General features: G+C 36.1%; 1 protein-coding gene across 1 annotated transcript in view; it reads left to right on the top strand.

Moving 5' to 3' along the window:
- The first annotated feature begins 3,092 nt into the window (after positions 1–3,092).
- The window catches only part of LOC150105495 (coiled-coil domain-containing protein 148-like), a 143,633-nt gene continuing 126,817 nt past the window's right edge, over positions 3,093–19,908 (top strand). The window contains exons 1-2 of the mRNA XM_090393974.1: positions 3,093–3,171; positions 13,226–13,607. Of these exons, the coding sequence (XP_090250100.1) occupies positions 3,093–3,171; positions 13,226–13,607 (461 nt within the window). The remainder of the gene's footprint in view (positions 3,172–13,225; positions 13,608–19,908) is intronic.

Genomic DNA, 19,908 nt, shown 5'->3' with positions numbered 1-19,908 from the left:
AAGTCGGGGTATGACTATACTTTTAGCTGTGCTATATCCTGCTTCACAAGTAGACTCTGATCATTTGTTACATTAACTTCTTGATTCTGTGTCTTCTCAGAAAATAATAGCATTTCTAAATGCCCAACACCAAACCCATTCAAATGCAATTCATCAACTTTAAACCATTCCAACTTTCTTTCAAATTCACTCCATAGATTTACAAACTGTGAACTCTCCTTTGCCTCACACAACTCAACCATCTTACTATTTATTATCTCTGCTCTTCTTCTCAATTCACTATTGTCATATCTTGGCAACACACTAATGACTTTTCCAACAAGACTGTTATCCTTTATTTGCCACTTTTTCAAGTGTCTATCAACATTCTTTTTTTCATCAACTAAGTCATTTGTGCCCACAACTACCTCTAATTTTGATACCCACTCTTTCCTTCTTTCCAAAGTATCAGTTATTTGTTTCATTGTTTCACCAGCAGGAAAGCTTCTTTTGTGGACTTATTAGTCCTCACTCCCTCTAATGATTGAGTTCCCATACAGTGATATACAGTTATCTTATGACTTCTTTGTAATAGTATTAACATCCTCCTTCTCATTCTCATCAGCCAGTCTACCCTTTCGATGGTTAATATCATCTTCCAGATGTTTTATTTCAGTTTTAATTTTCACTAAGTCTTGCCTAACCTCTTCTACTATGGTGACAGATCTTGTTCCCATTTCTACTTGCTCTAAGCTGACTTTTCTTTCTTTTACCTTAACAGTTCACAGATATTTCACATTTTTTGGTGTATGCATGAAGTAATTTTTGCAATGCATCCACTGGGAAAAATCCAAGGCAGAACTCTATCTTCATGCCAAAGCTTTCTGTGCCACTGACATACTCTTCTGTACAGACACCATTTTCAGAAGCAGAAGCAGTAAGAATAAACAAGTAGCAAAACAAAATATAAACAAACAAAAATTTCAACAGCAAACACTACTGAAGGACACTTGTATCCAGACCGAAAAAAATGCAGCACAATTTAGGATAAAAATTCACACTATATTCTATTTAAAAACACTATTTTTTTTAGCACAGCTCAAAATCTACTGCTATGTTCACTCACAACACTAGAGATATTCAGGAGGAATGTAGTCAAGAATATGCTTCAGCTGAAAAGGAATGAAATTAAAAATCTGAAACATGTGGAAAGGCAGCTGGAATAAATTATTGCTTATCAAAATTTATTTATATAACAGCATAAAAATTTTAGAATATTTACATTATATAATTCACAACTGTGCACTTAACTTCAGTTATCTGAAAGTTAACTTTATAAATGTTGAATCCCAGTTAATTGCATTAGTGCTGCTGTTGTACTAGTCTATAAAAAAAGGGAAATGAAACTAAACAGGAATTTTTCTGTTGAATATTCAAGGCAGTCTCTGCAAGAATACTTGAAAAGGATATTTTAAGATAACAATGGAGGAGGACAGTTAGCTGGGTTTAGGCTAAATATAGGTTGTCTGATTTTTACCTTTAGATGAACAGTTGATAAATCACGAGTATTTAGTAAATATGTAACTGGTATCCAAAAGTTAATGACAAACTAAATTTTTACCTGTATATGAAAAAATTTTCATGACTACAGCCAAACATGGACATAAATTTCTTGCCACCATACTAATAAATTATATTGTACAAAAAACTTGTTATAAATTTCCTAAAGACAGTTAAGGAATTAATGTACAGTGCTTACAGAAAACTATGCAGAAAGACATTTCGGTATGGAATATGTCCACCTCGAACTGCGATGCAACTCTCACAACATTGTACCATGCTTAGCACCAAATGGATCAGGAAGTTCTTGAAGCAAACTGGAATGCTGCTCCTTCAGAGCAAGGAAGCCTTGTTTGTTTCCTGGAGAGGAATTTCAAGCAGCAACGCACCTCACTTATTGCTTGCTGCTTGATTAAATGAATATCATCGGTCTCCAGAAATATCTTCACTTGAACATAACGTTGAAGAACTTTGTTGCAATATTGTTCACTAGTTATAGTTTCTTTTTCTCCACACCATGACCCAAGAACTGCTGTATCTATCTCTTTCAAAATTATTCTCACAATGGTAAGCAGTACTACTTTCACACCAGATCAAATGTTGTCTAGAACCAGAGGAAAGACTAAAACAACTCTCGCCTGTAAAGAGTACATTACCCATTTGGAGGTCTTGTCCAATTTTTATAGATACAACACCACTAAAAACATGCTCTACAATGAGCTGGGATAAAAAAAACACAGACTACAGGTGTATAGGCCTACTTGTCATAGACGTCTTGCCACAGTTTTTCAAGATAGCCATGTACCTGTACTTGAATGGAGCTTGCTTGCAAGCTGACCTGCATCAGTTATGTTTTGCTGTTACAACCAAAAATCTGTCTTCATGCTGCTTCATAGTAGAGTGAGCGCAACCTCCTTGCAAATATCTGGAACACATTCCATTGATTTCAAACGCTGCCCAGAACCTAAAAACAACACTATATAAGATTCCAAACTCTGGCAGCATCAGTAATTGTGTGGCCTTCTTCAAGCTTTCCTATAATTTTTCCTTGTGTGAAATCATTTAGATGTCTTTGAGAACATTACAAGACTTCCAAATTTGCAACTTTATTCCTTCACAAAAATAGCTTCCTTCAAACAATTTACTTAGTTCAGCCTCTTGTCTTTTATCCTGTTGAGTGTTACCACGTGATCCCTTCGTGTGTGATTCGAAAATTTGAATGTGTACCTGCTTTCCTACTTGAAATCATCAGTTATACAAATTGATACAAGCTAACTCCACACACCTTCAATCTATCCTCATAGGGAACATTCCACAAATAACTCACTATCTTGGTCACTTGCCCTGAATCTTCACCACTTCATCACTAAAAAACCAAGTGACCAGGTCTGAGCACAGTAATCCAGATGTGGATGTATGTAGACCTTATAATGTAGAATAACAGTTTCCTTATTCCTACTTGTTAGTGTGTTCTTCAATAACCAAGTAATCTTATAGGCTACTTTAGCAACCTTAGCAATATGTCCTGTTGTCTGTTACACAAATTAGAACAAATGGGGGATGGATATGATGCTAGTTATGTGGATGAGGAGGATGGTGGCTGGAAAGATATCAAAAAATGGTATATGGAGGGTCAGAATCAATCTTTAGCAACCTTAGCAATATGTCCTCTGAAATTTAACACAACCTTTCTACCCCCCCTCCTAAATCTCTTGATTCAGCTGTTTCCTGGGGTACAGTTTCATCAGTGCGGTACACAGCTTGTAATATATTTATCCCAAAATGCATAAGTTTACATTTCTCCACATTAAACTGATGTTCATTATCTTTTGCCCATACTGACAGTCTGTTTAAATTGTCCTGCAAGCTCTCCACATCACCTTCATTAACTATTGTGCTATCTAATTTTGCATCATCAGCAAACAAATGAATATTTCCTTTCAGGTTATCTCTTATGCCGTTTGTGTACAAATTAAACAGTAGTGGTCCCAACACTGAATCTTTCGTCACACCACTAGACACTTGTTTTCACCTTGATTCTGTTCCTCCATATACAATTCTTTGATATCTTTCCAGCCGCCACCCCCTTATCCATATAACCAGCATCACATCCATCCCCATTTGTGTAACAGAATTCCATGTGGTATTCTATCAAATGCCTTTGCAAAAATCTTGCAGAAGTGTAGCCATTTTCTTTATCCAAACTCAGCTGTTACTCTATTATAGTAAATCACTATTGCATGACCAACCATTCACAAAGCCATGTTGCCCATCATACAGTACTATATTCTTGAATTCTCTTTTTCACTAATTTTTCCAATACTTTTATCACCACAACCTGAGATTCTGATTGGTCTCTAATTTGCTACTGCAGTCTTAGAACCTTCCTTATGCTAGGAAATTTGTACTCTTTCCACTCCCTTGGAACTCTATCAGAGCTAAGACTTAAATTAAAGAGGTATTCTAGTCAGAGGCATTGCCAGTTTACATCTAATCTCACAGCTATATTTACATTGAGATACTTCAGTGTCTCATATATTACAGCAGTACCCTCACTTGGATGATATACTCTTGCAAAGTAGTCACTCGGTAACTAAACTATTTTATCTGCTTCTGTCACCTTGTCACAATCAGCACTCATTAAGGTATATCTTCCATAGTCATTCTTCCTCTTACTTGCCACATAAGGAAAGATCTCTTTGGGCTTTCCTTTGGCCTGCTCAGCTAGCTTCTTCTCATAATTTGATTTTGCCTTCCTCACCATGCTAGTCACCTTTCTTGCTTGAGTTGTGTACTGCTCATGAGTTTTCTGGTCACCTTTCTCTTTATATACCTTCCACAGCATTTTCTTCTTCTGCAGCTCATGCTTAATGATATTACTCATCCATCTAATTCCTACCTGATTAACCCTTCTTACCCTAGGTATTCAATTTAATACTGCTTCCTCTAGGTGATCCTTAACTGCTTGTCATAATCACCTGTCTTGTACTTCCACATATACTCCCTCTTGACAGAATATTCCTCATGTTTTGCAGTCTCCCAAATCAGACTGCATGGTCACTTTCACCAGTTGGAGGCAATTGGAGGCCACCTCAGTTATGGATAGCTGTTGTGATTCTGTGATCAGGTCCAATACTCTCACACCCGTAGGCCCCCGCATCACATGCTGACTCAAGTAATTATCTTTCAGTAGGTGTATGCATTCCGTTTCCTTCCATAGTGGAAATTTTCCTTAATAATCAGTCAACCTGCATTCATTGTATTAATTTACCAATGCATGTCTTCCAGATCATTCATGGAAACTCCCTTGCCTATAGCAACAACCAGCTGTATATTTACTGGCTTTGAGTTTACACCAGACTACTTCAAATGAATAACCACCCTCTGCCGTGTCTCCTATTCTTTTTGGCTGCAGTTCATCTGCTATCATTAGCAGTACCTCTCCCCAACCTTTCTTCTCTATTTACCCTGAAAGCACTAAACTCTTCACATCCTATTCCTGTAACTTCATCTACTGTTAGGCAAGTCTCATTGATGCATGTAACTTTTGGTGAGGTTGCCCAAACCTCACCAAAAGTTAAAAGCCAAAAACTCCTCCCTTTTGTTCCTGATACTTCTGGCATTAGTATATAGAAACTGCAGCATCCCTTTAGGACCCCCTTACTTCCTGAATTGACTATCCTTTTCAATATTTTTGCCTTAGAGTCTAGATGCTGCACTTGGTTATTCTCACTCACTTACTCACTCACCTCATGGATGCCTTCACACCCACACACTCTCAACTGCTTCCACCCTAACTGTTTATCTGAATTTGTGCTCCAGCATTCTTGGTGAACAAAGCTCTCTCTAGACACCTAACATCAAAACCATTTAGATGCAGTCCATCAGCATTGCACAAATTGTTCTTTCCATTAAACATAGACCTCAGTTCCACAAATCCTATATTACGCGATAGTCTTCGATCATCTACAACTAGTGCTTTAAGGACACTAGTTGTAGATGATTTTGTAGCTCGGGATATCAGAGCACTTCATGGTTCGTTAAATTAATAGGATGAATAGACAGTACTACAGTCTGAAAGCTGAAGATAGGATTAGTGGCGATTGAGAGTAGGTTATTTATGTACAGGAGAAAGAGAGCAAGTGATACGATACAGCTTTAAGGCATTCCTGCATTAATGATGTACAACTCATATATCAATGATGCACAGCCTATCAGGTTCAGTACTCTCACACCCCCCCTAGTCCCCCTCTCATGCTGCCTCAAGTAATTATCTTTCAGTAGGTGTATACATTCCATTTCCTTCATGTTATGTGATTTTCCTTCCTTCCAGTCTTTATCTCCATAGTGGAAGTCTTCCATTATAATCAGTCAACCTGCACTCATTGTATTAATTGACGAATGCATATCTTCCAGATCATCCGTGGATAGAGTATTGATTCATTTGTTACCAATGCCTTCCTCTTCAGTTTGCCTCTATCATAGAATGACAAAAGACAATCTTCACCTTCTCGCTCTTCAGTTTTGCTTCTTCTAACAAATCCTTTACATCCTGCCTCATAGATTACTTCTTGCTTTTCGAATCATCTGTGCCAGCCAAGACATTTAGTTTTTTTAATAATTAATAATAGAACATGTACAGACCACAGTAATAACTTTAATTGAATAAAGGTACAAATATTTCGTACTGAAAGTAACAGTACATCCTCAGTGTAGAACAAACAGTTAAAAGGAATGGAATACAATGTACAGAACAGTTGGTGGATCACCAAATAAATTGTTGCCGCATGCCAGAAGATTAATTACTAAAATATTATTAAATAATTCTTTAAAGATAATTTCATTGATAGTTGCATAAAATAAGAGTCTTCCAAACTTTTGGGAGAGAGAGAGACAGTCATTTCGATTTAAATTCGGCTGATGTAAGAGGGCTTCGCAACTTCCTTTATACTCTCACACCTAAAAGGCGTTCATATTATACCTGCATTTGTGGAGAAGACAAGCTTTATCCCACTGAATATTATGATTAGTGTCAGTGCTATGTTGTGCTAGACCAGATTTATGAGGTTTCATGTATTCGATATAATATTGATGTTCCTTCATTCTTTTTTCTACAGAATGGCCTGTTTGTCCAAAATAAGATGCATTGCATTCATATGGTATCTGGTAAACACTAGCTAATGATACAGGTGACAGTTTGTCTTTTGTAGATGGCAACAAGTGAGAAATTCTGTTGATAGGAAAATATGTGGGAATAAGATGATACTTCAAAATTCTGCCTATAGGTTCTGAGATGCCTGAAATGTAAGGGATTGGAACTCTGCGGTCTGTTGAAGAATCCTGGGGTGTTGGAACATAGGAGTTCCAATTAGAGAAAATATCAAATCTGCTTGATTTGATATTTTCCTATCAACAAAATGTTTTGACTGCTGTTTGGATTCTGGCGTGTAATAGTGAATCCAAGTCTCATCCATAGTAATAACTCTATGCACAAAAACGCTCCAAGCACTGTTCACAGATTTTCATGTGAGCGCATTTTTGATCTGCTGTGAGCAAGCGTGGCACCCATCTTGCGCAAAGCTTTTTGATTTGCAATTCTTCATGCAAAATATATACTATATGTTCTTTTGAAATGCCTATAGTATTTATTGATATTTGTTTGAAGAGTTTGCAGGTTGTAGTTGTTTGGGAACACTTCATGAGAGCTACTGTTCAAGAGGACAGAGATAGATGGAATAAAAGAGGAAAAGAAGAATCAGGTTTTGTGCATTTGCAGTTTCGCACTAAAGGGATGCTAGGCAGCTGCTGTTCTTGTGTTAACAGGTTCAACAGAAAGTCGAGGAATGATGGTTGCCAGTTCAATATAGCAGTGACCATTGAAGTACCTGTAGAATAGACACAGTGCTGAGACATTGCATCTGTGAGATAGAGGTTGAAGTGAACTTGTAAGAGAGAGATCATTTACGATTTGTAATTTGTGAGAGAGAGAGAGACAGAGAGATCGTTTAAGAGCTGAATTGCTCTCCTCTGGATAGTGTCCATGATTTTTAAGAAAGTTTTAGGTGCAACATCCCAAACATGTGAGCAGTATTCTAAGCACGGGTAGATTTGGGATTTGTATATAGTTAAAAGTTGGTTGGGTGTAAAATAGCATATTGAATAAAAGAGAATGCTTAGATTTTTGGATGCTGAGGAAAGCTATTCCTGTGATGTGTTTAGGCCAGGAGTGATTGGAATTAAATGTTAGTCCAAGCAGAGAGAGATTGGATGTTGTCTGTTGTCTGTTGATTTTTGTATTACTGAGGATAACAGTATGTGAGCTGAGATCTCTTTTGCAAGAGAAAAGGCAAGACTGAGTTTTGGTGGCATTGAACATGACAAGATAGTCTTCGATCATCTACAACTAATGCTTTAAGGATACTAGTTGTAGATGATTTTGTAGCTAGAGATATCAGAGCACTGCATGGTTTGTTAAATGAATAGACAGTATTATAGTCCACAAAGCTGTAGATAGGATTAGTGATGATTGAGAATAGGTCATTTATATACAGATAGGATTAGTGGCGATTGAGAGTAGATCATTTATGTACATATAGGATTAGTGGCGATTGAGAGTAGATCATTTATGTACATATAGGATTAGTGGCGATTGAGAGTAGATCATTTATGTACATATAGGATTAGTGGTGATTGAGAGTAGATCATTTATGTACAGATAGGATTAGTGGTGATTGAGGCACTCCTACATTAATGATGATGATCAAATAGAGGGAGCCATGTCTCATGTCTCACAGAGAATGACCAGAGAGAAAGCTGACTGTCCAATTACAGAAGGTGACAAGGAGACTAAAGGATGGCAGTTTGTTTTGCAGGCCTTCCCAGACACAGTTGAAAGCTCTGGAAATGTCAAGACTGACAGCACAAATTTCTCTGAACCTTTTGTCAATTTGTCAGAACATATGCGGTGGTGGGTGGTGTAAGTTAAGAGTTTGCTGTAGATCTTGAATTGTAAATCCATGCTGGTGGTCACTGATTAATTGGTAGACCTCTGTGTAGTGGAGAAGTTGGCTGGTAGTTTGATGGTAGACTTCTATTTATCTTTTTTGGAATAAACTGGATGTGAGATTGCTTCGATGCATTGGGATAAGTTTGTTTATTTTGTATCCAAACACAAGTGGTACAATAGTAAGTAGTAAGTTGTGCAGCAGCTAGGTTCTTGTTCCTGCACCCTGTTAGTACCCATTAGGGGAAGCTAAAGCTGCTATCAACCAAACACAAGTGATTAGGATATGTACTAGCTATATACAGTAGATTGTAGAGATGATGTAGGACAGCTGTTGGCTTTGGAGCACAATATTTTAGAATTGTTAAAGAGATGTCATCAGGACCAGAACTCTTTTTAGTGTCCAAGTTATTTAGTTATTTTCTGATCCTCTTGTTGAAAAACTGCTGGAGGCATATATAGTGGGTCATCTATTCATGATTCAAGGAAAAGAGTGATGCCAAAGAGGCAAGATCTGCTGATAAGTTTTGCATTTGTTTGCATGCTTTGGTATAGGCAGAGTATGAAGGTGGAGTTCTTGATGTGAGCCACCTGCACTAAGCTGAAGTTTTTTCTTTGACTGCTTTGATACACTTTCTGTAGAACCAGTGCTTGGAAAGTGGACAAGAATTTGGGGTAGATGAGGGACAATGGCCATCATGCCAGCAAAGATAATTTTTGTGGCTTATTCAGAGCAGGTATTGGGATCAGATGAGCAAAAGCATTTGTAAGACCAAGGAAAGGACTAAAAATTATGAAGTTCATCCTGATTGGCACCTCTGATGCATGCCTGAGGATATGAGGTCAGAAGTGGCTTTCAGAAGAGCTTTCTATGAGAGGAGATTTGCACAAGATCGTTGTCTGAGTTGCCAAGAAGAGAGGTGACCTCTATGGTGCACATGGAAGGAGAACTGGTCAAAAAGAGATCCTGAGTATTTGAAGAGCGAAGAGGGTTATCAGGAATTCAAGTAGGTAGATGTGCAATTTGCATTAATTACTTATAGCAAAGGCTTCTGCTTCTTGACCAGCTTAGTTACTGGTGGTGTTGGAAAAGGGAAGGCATTTGGAGTTGTGGACATTCAGATCACCTAGTAAGATTGCCTTGCTAGTTGATAGCTGGATTACAAATGGTTTATTGTGGAAGGGAATGTTAAGATGTCTGTGTGGTTATAAGTATTTGGAGATCGGTAAATGCACAAAAGAATGTTACTAGATGGGGCATGGAAACCTTGAGTCAGAGAAGGTCAAAATGAAGAGATTCTAAATTAGCTATTCTCTGACAGGTTATGTCAAATCTCACAAAGGCATAGATGACATACTTGTGAAAGAAATCATAAAGTGGGTAGTTTGGCCATTGAAGTGGATATTAATGAATGTAACTGCAATCTGAGTTTCTGTCAAGAGTAAGATGCCAAGTTTGGAAGACTTGCTGGTGTTAATGCCACAGATGTTAGTAAAGTGGATTTAGAATGTGAAAGTGATCCTTTCTTTCTTTTCACATGGTGATCAGCATTCATTTTTGAAATTATGGATTCTACATAATTTCAAAATGTAGAATCCATATGTTAAAATAACTCTTTTTATTATCCTGAACTTTTCGATCTTCATATCAAAATCATCATCTGGAGCATACATAAATATACAAGACAAGCTGCGTTACATTTCAAACTGTAAGTTAGAGAAACAATGATTTGATCACATGCTACTCACTGCATGACCTCTAGTGGGGAAAAAAAAAAATTACATCAAGCTAGATTTAATTTATGATTACACAAATAAACATTCTTTCTTACAGATGGTTTTCCTTTCAGTAACAGTGATGTCTCATTTCTATTATTAGAATTGTTATTTTTGATTTAAAAAAAAAAATTTATAAATTACATGAATAAACATTCTTTCTTGTAGATGATTCTTTCTTTAACAGTGATGTCCTATTTTTTAGTATTAAAGTTATTTTAGATTTAGGATCCTGGATTTTCTATAGTCCTGTTTATAGTTGTTCTTAGAGAGGAAGGATTCGTGGGATGAATATATGCCTTTCATATGCATGGGATTTTTAGACCATCATTATTGTTTAGATTGGGGGAGTTGATAATGATCTCACAAGCTTCCTAGATGATCTATTAGTCAGTTTTGACGTCTCTGCCCTCTTTACAAATGTCCCAATCAATGACACAATTCTTCTTTTACAGAACAAATTTCCTCCAGATATCACGATGCTATTTGTGCATGTATTACGTTCTGGTTATTATGTATGGCAAAACGCTTTCTACCTATAAAAAGAAGGCACAGCCATGGGCTTGCCATTATCTCCCCCCCCCCCCTTCCGATTGCTAACTTTTATATGGAACATTTTGAACAACTTGCTTTGGGTTCCTCCCCTTTAAAACCCAAAGTCTGGCTTTTTGCGATGTTGACAATGTTTTTGTGATCTGGTCTCATGGCCACCAGACACTAGACACATTCCTTAGCCACCTGAACAAGCGACACAAACGTATACAGTTCACAATTGAGACTGAAAAACATTACACACTGCCTTTCTAGATACGCTTGTCACACGTCTTCACTCGGGCAATCTTTCCTTCACTGTTTACCGGAAATCGACACATACTGGCCAATATATACACATAAACTCCTACCACCCAAGACAAAAACTAGGTGTCATCATTACCTTAAAAAACAGGGCTCTGAAGATCTTCTCCAGTGATCAGCCACTGAAAAACGAATTTAAAGTGATCAGCAGTACTTTTCAAAAAAATGGATACAGCCAAAACAATATTAACAAAATTCTCTATAAGACCTCAATAAAAAACAAAGGCAAACCAGACTACAGTAAAACTATAACCATTCCCTACATTAAAGGGGACATCAGACAAAATAAACAGAGTACTACAAAAATACAACCTCAAAGCCACCTTTAAACCTCCTGCAATAAAAAGCTTACTCAACTCGTCCAAAGACCCACTCCCTCCGCTGGCCCACCCTGGAGTATACCGTATTTATTGCACCTGCAACATACCATACATAGGAGAAACAGGATGCACAATTCCGATCAGACAAAAAGAACATAAATGACACATCAAATATAATAATTATGGTGAATCTGGCCTTTCTGATCATCCCCTGAACACCTTACATAGAATTGACTGGAAAAGCACTAGTTGTCTACATCACACCAAAACATGGTGTGAACGTAAATTTAAGGAAGCTTGTGAGATCATTATCAACCACCCCAATCTAAACAATAGTGATGGTCTAAAAATCCCATACATATATGGAAGGCATATATTCATCCCACAAATCCTTCCTTTCTAAGAACAACTATAAACAGGACTGTAGAAAATCCAGGATCCTAAATCTAAAATAACTTTAATACTAAAAAATAGGACATCACTGTTAAAGAAAGAATCTATAACAAAGAATGTTTGTTCATGTTGTAATTTATAAATAATTATTTTTTATTATTATTTTTTTTTAAATCAAAAATAACAATTGTAATAATAGAAATGGGACATCACTGTTACTGGAAGGAAAACCATATGTAAGCAAGAATGTTTATTCATGTAATCATAAATTAAATCTAGCTTGATGTAAATCCCCCCCCCCCCCACTAGAGTTCATGCAGTCAGTAGCATGTGATCAAATCATTGTTTCTTTAGCTTACAGTTTGAAATGTAACTCAGCTTGTCTTGTATATTTATGTATGCTCCAGATGATGATCTTGATATGAAGATCGGAATGTTGGGATAATAAAAAGAGTTATTTTAACACGGTTGTAGAATCCATAATTTCAAAAATTAATGTGAAAGTGAGTTTTTACTGAGGAGATTCTGGTTTGGTTTTGTTTGCACATTGTGATTGGTTATGACGTGGCTTTTTTGTCAAGTTTATGAGGAAAATTCATTATTATTGCAGTGTCGCAGTCATTTTTTGTAAGGTTCTTCATAAATTTAATTATGGTTATATGTGATTGCATATAATTGCGTAAGCAGAATAGAATGCGAAAAGATTAGAAATAACATATCTTGGTGAACTGATGTAGTTAGGAGGAACTTATAAATAGAAATCTGGGCCTGATTATTTTGGAGATATGACAAGTAATAATCTGATTTATTACAAGAAAATTGTTAATAGGGAACTAGTAATGAAACTTTGTGGTGGATGATATTAATTTGTGCATCTGCTTGAATGTTTTTTAAATGTGAATATCACTCATGCCAGATTGTCAACTAATGGTCATTACTACTGTGTGCGTGTATGGGGGGGGGGAACTGATGGGTTAGATGGTCTGGAAATTCTACTTCAGAAATCCAACATCAAACTTTGTCATCCTACCTCAGGTCTTCAATAAGCAAGGTATTGGTTTCACATTGGACGAAATCCTTCTCCCATCTGAAATGCTAAATGCCCTGGAAATTATGATTTTTTCCAAAAACTTTCTGTGGCCGTTGTTTAGCTTATTTATACATAATTACATTTTCTTTTTTTGGAGAATGAATTAGAAAAATTCTTACAGAAGTATTAGTGACATACACTGGGCAGTAATGATGATAGTAAGCAATATGTTATTTTTAATTACATTATATTTAAATCTCACTGCATTTTCAAATTTGTTAAATTTATTCTATTTTTTTATCACTATAGGCATGCCAAGAACAAAACTATCTGATGCATCACTTCATTACCTGAAACCACTTGAATATGACAAAATTCAGGCTCTTGCTGCAGCTAAGAAAGTATCAGGTCGTATATTAGAGGAAGCCGAACACATTAAAAGTCTTTCTCAACAAAAGAAGGAAGCTGCATTTCTTTTTCAGCATAAAGTAATTTGGGAACAAGAACATATGCATTTGCGATATCTTGAAGACCGATTACAAAGAGAGATTTATCATCATCTTACTCAGTTTAGTCAGTTGTGTAATGATAGTGAGATGCATCTTGCAGATAGCTTAAATCTAGTTTTGGATTTAGAGGAAGACCGTGCTTACTTTAGGGAAAGTATAGTTGATCCCCTGTGGTATGTCAGGTATGCATTTATAAGTAAGAAGTATTTATATCTAAACACTTGGTATTTCATATTAGTGCTTAACTTCCTCCTAGGGGTAGGGAATGTACCATGTGAAGAAATATTTGATTTCAGTGACCATTACTTTCATACTGATTAAGAGAGTATTTTCTGATTTAATTTTAACTAGCTAATCCAATTAGTTTTTTGATTTAATCATATCTATATATCCTTACTCATCAAAATTATAAAAAAAAATTTATATTAAATAATTATTTTAAAAATTTACTACTATCCATTTGCTACATTATTACAACTATCCATTTGCTCTGGAGCAAATGGATAGTTGTAATATCTGTAAAGCAAATGGACTTTATAGATTTATGACATACTAAACCAAGATTTTAACATGCATCCACAAAGAAATTAAGTTTATTCAAAATGTGTAATACAGTTATTTCACAGAAATTAAATATCCATCATTCAATAAAATTGGCAACAATTCAGAATATAGAATACACAGCAAACACTTATAATTCATTGCAAGAGCCACAAACCAGAAAGATATTTGATTAGTTTACACAAAAATATAGCATCATTAATTTTTAAAAAGTAATAAGTAATAATAATTATTCTTTATTTTAAAAAAAAATAATAAATAATATATGTAAATAAGTAATACTTATTATTTACATTTACAGTGTTCAAACCAGTTTTAAACTATAAATTTGAGAATTGAGTTAGAAATATAGCACCACTTGATCTACACATGTCTACACATAAGCTGAAAACAGGAAGTTATAAATAGCACCAGAAGAACAACATAAATATTTTTTTATTAGTAATCTTTCTATCTTTGGTACACAAATTGCAGCTGTGATAAGCTGCAATATATAGCACTCAGTTTGATTAATGCAGAAACATTTCATATTGTAACTGAAAAGGAACTAACGTCCTGCCAAGGCATCTTATAAGGATCAGATAAAAAAAAAAAAAAAATTAATTCAGAGCAGGCAAGCTAAATATAGTCTTGGATGACTGTATCTCAGATCTTAAGCAACTTAATGTAGCCATACTTAATGAGGTTAAAGATGTATTTCTTTGCTGATGTTGATTCTGAATATAGTCTCTTGGATCAATAGCAATCAACTTCTGTGCAGGACTGTTATCTTCTTCCAGTTTATCCTGTATGAAGGAGTACCCAGAGCATGGTCTGCTGGTTGTCACTTGCAATACAGAAAGTTTTGTTCAGCAAGGCAATGGAAGTGAAAAATCAGGAAAGGTAAGAATCTTGTGGCCATTTCAAGGCACCTGTGAATTGAAAGTGTCAGAATGAGAAAGATTGAATAATGCTGAATGTGGTTTCTCATGCTTTGAAACTGAATGTAATGCTCTTTAAGAAATGTAAATATCTGTGAATCCAAGGGAGATCTTTGCAATGCAAGCATGCTAATTTTAGAATTGTTTGGAACAAGGGTGAAGAGTTTTTCAGTATTAGTCAGTATGACTTGACCAGAAATTGTAGGCATGATATTCTACCCTCCCTGTATTTATGGGATGGATTGAGAGAACAAGATAGGGTAGAAATACTGCTAATGATAGAAGAATTGTGACCAGCAAATAGAATTTAGAAGGAAGGTAAAGTTGATGGAAGCAGTGCATTTGAAGTTATCTGGTGTGAGATAAGAGTCAGTGGAACAAAATATACAGCTAGTTGTTGCTATAAGGAATGGGATACAAAAGGAGAAATGGATGATATGCATTGGAAAAATAGTTTGTGCTCATGAAAATGCTCATAGAAAAAGCACTAAGTAGAAACAGCATCTAGGAGAAAATGAGTGGAGAGAGTCTTTTAAGGCACCCTTTCATCTTCAGATTAGTATCAAGCATTTTTAGGGAAGATTTTGACACATTACATCAAATATGAGAACAGTTTTCTAAAGGTGTTCAAATTTGGGATTGAAATAGCATTTAGGAGTTATACAGGTGAGAACTCTTGAATGGAAGACCTCAAATTTTTTGTAAGTCAGTGAAGTTTTGGATGTGATATTGTTGTTTTAGGTAAGTCTGTAGGTATAAATCAGTCTGAGAAAAGAAATCTAACTTTGATTGGATATCTTATTATTGTCAAGGAGGAAGGGAAGTAAGATCTTTCTTTTGAGAAAAGTCAATTATAATAGACAAGTTATATTCTTGTTTTAATCCTACACCCAAGCATAAATAAACAAAATTTGTGAATAAAGTATCTTCATGACTGGGCTGGTTTTATATAGAGGCTGTTGATTTCACAACAATTGCTTAATATCCACACTGCAAAGAGCACTTCCTTTCAGATGTGTATATTGCTGTGTATTAGTGGAAGGATCACTGCCCAAACCAGTTTCAACCTTTATTGCAGTTTCCTAAGTCCAGTGGAAACTAGACTCAGGAAGATGTTAAATTTGTTGTTAAATCAATGCAGAAGTCATCAATTTTCTATGTAAGTTGTAAAATGGTGTATCACCATATTTTTAAATTACTCTGAAGATGGTTGTAGACTTCTGCATTTATATCAGTATCTTCCTGATATTAATATTTATATATTAATATCAGTATCTTCCTTAGTCTAGCTCCCACTGAGGAGACATCAATGAGGATAGGGTCATTACCAGTCTAGGTAGTAACCATTCCCATAATACATAACAATGTACATGTCTGTAAGGAAGTGTGCTGTGCAGTATGGGATACTAAGGCAGTTGGTATGGAGTCAGCAGCCTCTTCATGTGCAAACTTTATTTACTTATGCTTGTGTTTAGGATAGAAAGAAACAGATGTAATTTCTTGTCTGTCATAATTTACTTGATAACCAAGTAAAAAAAACTTTCTACAACTAATCCTTATGGGAAATAAAATGGGAATGTGCTTTGGTAACAGTTAAGTTCCCTAGGTTGTCCTCACCATACTGGAGAATGGCAAGGAGATCAGTGGTTAAAACATTGGTTATGGAAGGTCTTGAAGTTTTGAATCATTTGTGCACGTTTTGTCAAATGAAAAATCAGCAAGAAAGAAATGTCAGCTGGTTGACAGAAAACGATATAGTTACAGGAATATAATTTAATGGATATTGTGTTTTCAGAGATTGGAGGAGGGATATTACTAATGATAGCTGAAGAACTTCAACCAACAAAATTAGAAGTTAAAGAGGATTTTAGATCTGAGGGAGATGGTTCATTTGAGGTTATCTGGTGTGAGATCCATGCCAATAGGACAAAATATGTTATTGGTTGCTGCGATAGACATAAGAGTCCAGAGGAAGATGTTGATACCATGTATTGGCAGATTAATACAATGAGTGCTAAAAGGGCACTTGGTAATATGGAAATGGAAATTTAGCATCATATGGATAATAGTATCAGAAGATCTATCTATAAGTACGTACAGTAGCAACTCTACCTCTGATCAGGGAAAGTGAACGTGCAGTCTTGTTCTGGGAGGTTACATAACATGTGAAAAGCTTAGTGAAGAAAGGGTTTATGTGGAACTACAGAGGTGGTGATTATGACAAACTTACTTGGCAGCTTGAAGTGGTGTCATGGCATAAGTTACAAGAAAAAATGTCAGTAGTGCTAAAAAGTGGTCAAAGATTGTTTGAGAGAGGCAGTATCAAACTGCAGGATCAGGAGGATAAACCAAGTAGGGATTAAATGGATCAGTAATGATATGAAGTAGGAGCTGGGGGGAGGGGGGAAGAAAAAGAAAAAAGAAAACATTGTGGAGAGAAGATAAAGTGAAAAGGTGATCAACCATACCCATAAGCAAAACAAAGCATCGAAGAAGGCTAAATCAGATTGAGAGAAAATTAGCAAAACAAGCCAAAGTAAATTCAAGAGTTTTTTTGCTATATGGCAAGTAAGAGGAAGAATGATTATGGAAGGATAACTTTTATCATTGCTTGAGCTACTAAGTGATAACCTTGAAAGGTTGTGTCATCCATGTGGATATTTTGCAGTGACTGATGTGAGAATTGAGGTAGACAAACTGGAAGTTCTCAGCATATTGAAAAATATCAGTATGAATGCAGCAGTGGGACTTGATGGCATGTGCTACAAGAAGATTCAACAGTGCTGGCATTGCCTCTGGCAAAGTAATTTATTCTAAATCCCAGCTCTGGCAAGATTCCAAGGGAGTGGAAAGAGGATAAGATAGTTCTATTACATAAAGGCAGCTCCAAGACAGAAGTAGTAAATTATAGACCAGCTGGTACTTTGAGAGGAGTGTTAAAAGTGAAATTCAGGAATGGGTAGTTAGGCATATGATACTCTACAGCATGCAGACAGCTTTGTAAAAAGTAGATCCTGTCTTAGCAATTTACTCACATTTTATAATAGTGACAAGCAGCGAATCAGGCTACATGGTTATACTGCTGGACATTTTTGGAAATGTTTGGCAGAATACCACATGAAAAACTACTATGTAATTTGGAGCAAATGGGAATGGATATGAATTTGGTGGTATTGATTGGGGGGTGAGGGTTTTACAGACATCCAAGAGTAGTATATGGTGGAGTGGAATCAAAGTGAATTGAGGGTGACTAGTGGAGTGCTTCAAGGTTCTGTACTAGAGCTAGTACTCTTTAATTTGTATAGGCATTATATAGGGAATGATTTAAGGGGAGAGGATATTCAGTTGTTTGCTGATGATGCATAACTGGGGAGGACAGTAGTTGATAAAGGTGATGTAGACATTCTGGAGGATGATATAAATAAATTGGCATTGCGGTCAAAGGATAATGGGTGTCAATTTAATGTTGCCAAATGTAAGGTATATATACACTTCAGATGAAAAGATTACATGAAAAAAAGAAAACATTTGTATCATGTTAATGGTACTGGATTGCTGGAAGTCAGTGAGGCTTAGGATTTGGGGGAGGAGAAGTTCAGAGAACATATTGCAAAAGTTGGTAAAATAGCTCAGTGGAGAACACATTGACAAGTAAAGATAGGGAGGTTATTATCCTTCTTTATAAGGCTATGATTCAACCACATCTTGACTACTATGCACAGATTTGATTACCTGGGTTTCATGGAGATCAGGAAGTAGTAGAGAGAATTCAGAGATGAGTGACTAAGCTGGTAACAGGTCTGTGGAATGCTTTGTATGAGGATAAATTGAAGGTGTGTGGGTTGCAGAGTTTAGTGGCAGATGGAGATGGGACATGATAGAAACTTATAAATTGCTAATGGAATGCTATAAGATGCATAACTTTGATAGAGGTGAGACTTCGGATGTTAGCAAAGTCAATCTGGCAGTTTTTTTTTTTTTTTTTGCATGAAATTTTGTTTTTTTGCTGGATTTTTTGGGTAGGTTTTTGATGTTTTTTTATGGGAGATATTTTTTAACTGCAGTAATCTCTACACTTTTTTTATGTTGTCTATCATGGTAGTAAAGCAGGGGCATGCAGCAGGGATGAAGGACTCATGGTCCCCACTCCTATGAGTACCTAGACTCCAAACATGGCTTTGGACAGTTCCCCCTACAAGCTGCTATATTCTGACTTCCTCCAGGCACAACCTAGCAAAGTAAGTAGTACACTACCTGGCATCTACTCTGCAGAAATTGCTTCACTCTTATGCCCTCAAATGGAGGGAACACTGGCTCCCTATTTAAATAATTACAGTATAGAGAGTATAAACAGTGAAGCTTACATCTGCACTGCTGCATGCAGGTATAATGGGAGGGAACAGAAACTGGAAACCCAACTCTAGAGGTGAAACATGACAACAGTCACTTCACTTCACATCTCAACTTCTAAAAAAAGCAGAACAGGGATGTTTCACTGAGTAGTGAAAGATAACTACCATCTTAGAGGTCTAGGTGGTAGATATCTCCAACTAGGGAAAGTATGTTTTTAAAGCAGAAATACTCACTTTTCCAGTTCCATTTGCAGAAACAAACCATGGCTAGGAGAGAAAGCTATATATTGTGCAGTCACCGGTCTAAATTTATATTTGAGGATAACAAATTTTCAACATCTTTTTTATTTTAACCAGGTATTGCAGGCTACATTGTAACTTTGTGCAAAGGCCTGGATTTTGACTTTAACATATTAATATATGCAGAATTTTTCTCTTGCTGCTTTGTTATACTTGGTTAGGAGTTAGTAGAGTAGGAGTGATGATAGCCTTATTTCAGTAAGGATTATTTCAGATTCTCGTTTAGAGCATGAAAATGGAAATAGTAATCAGATCACAAAAAAAGAACTGTAAAAATCACAGAGGTCATGTCATTTGTTACCATTTTCTAGTGCCAAAGGACAAGAGATTGCAATCAATTGGGTGAAGGT

Source organism: Typopeltis vanoorti, chromosome 6 (genome assembly GCF_054136105.1).
Source record: "Typopeltis vanoorti isolate ZY-2024b chromosome 6, IOZ_Tvanoo_1.0, whole genome shotgun sequence".
In the NCBI taxonomy this organism is placed as follows: domain Eukaryota; kingdom Metazoa; phylum Arthropoda; class Arachnida; order Uropygi; family Thelyphonidae; genus Typopeltis; species Typopeltis vanoorti.
The sequence above is the reverse complement of the archived record's forward strand: the minus strand, read 5'-3'. Positions and strand labels throughout refer to the sequence as shown.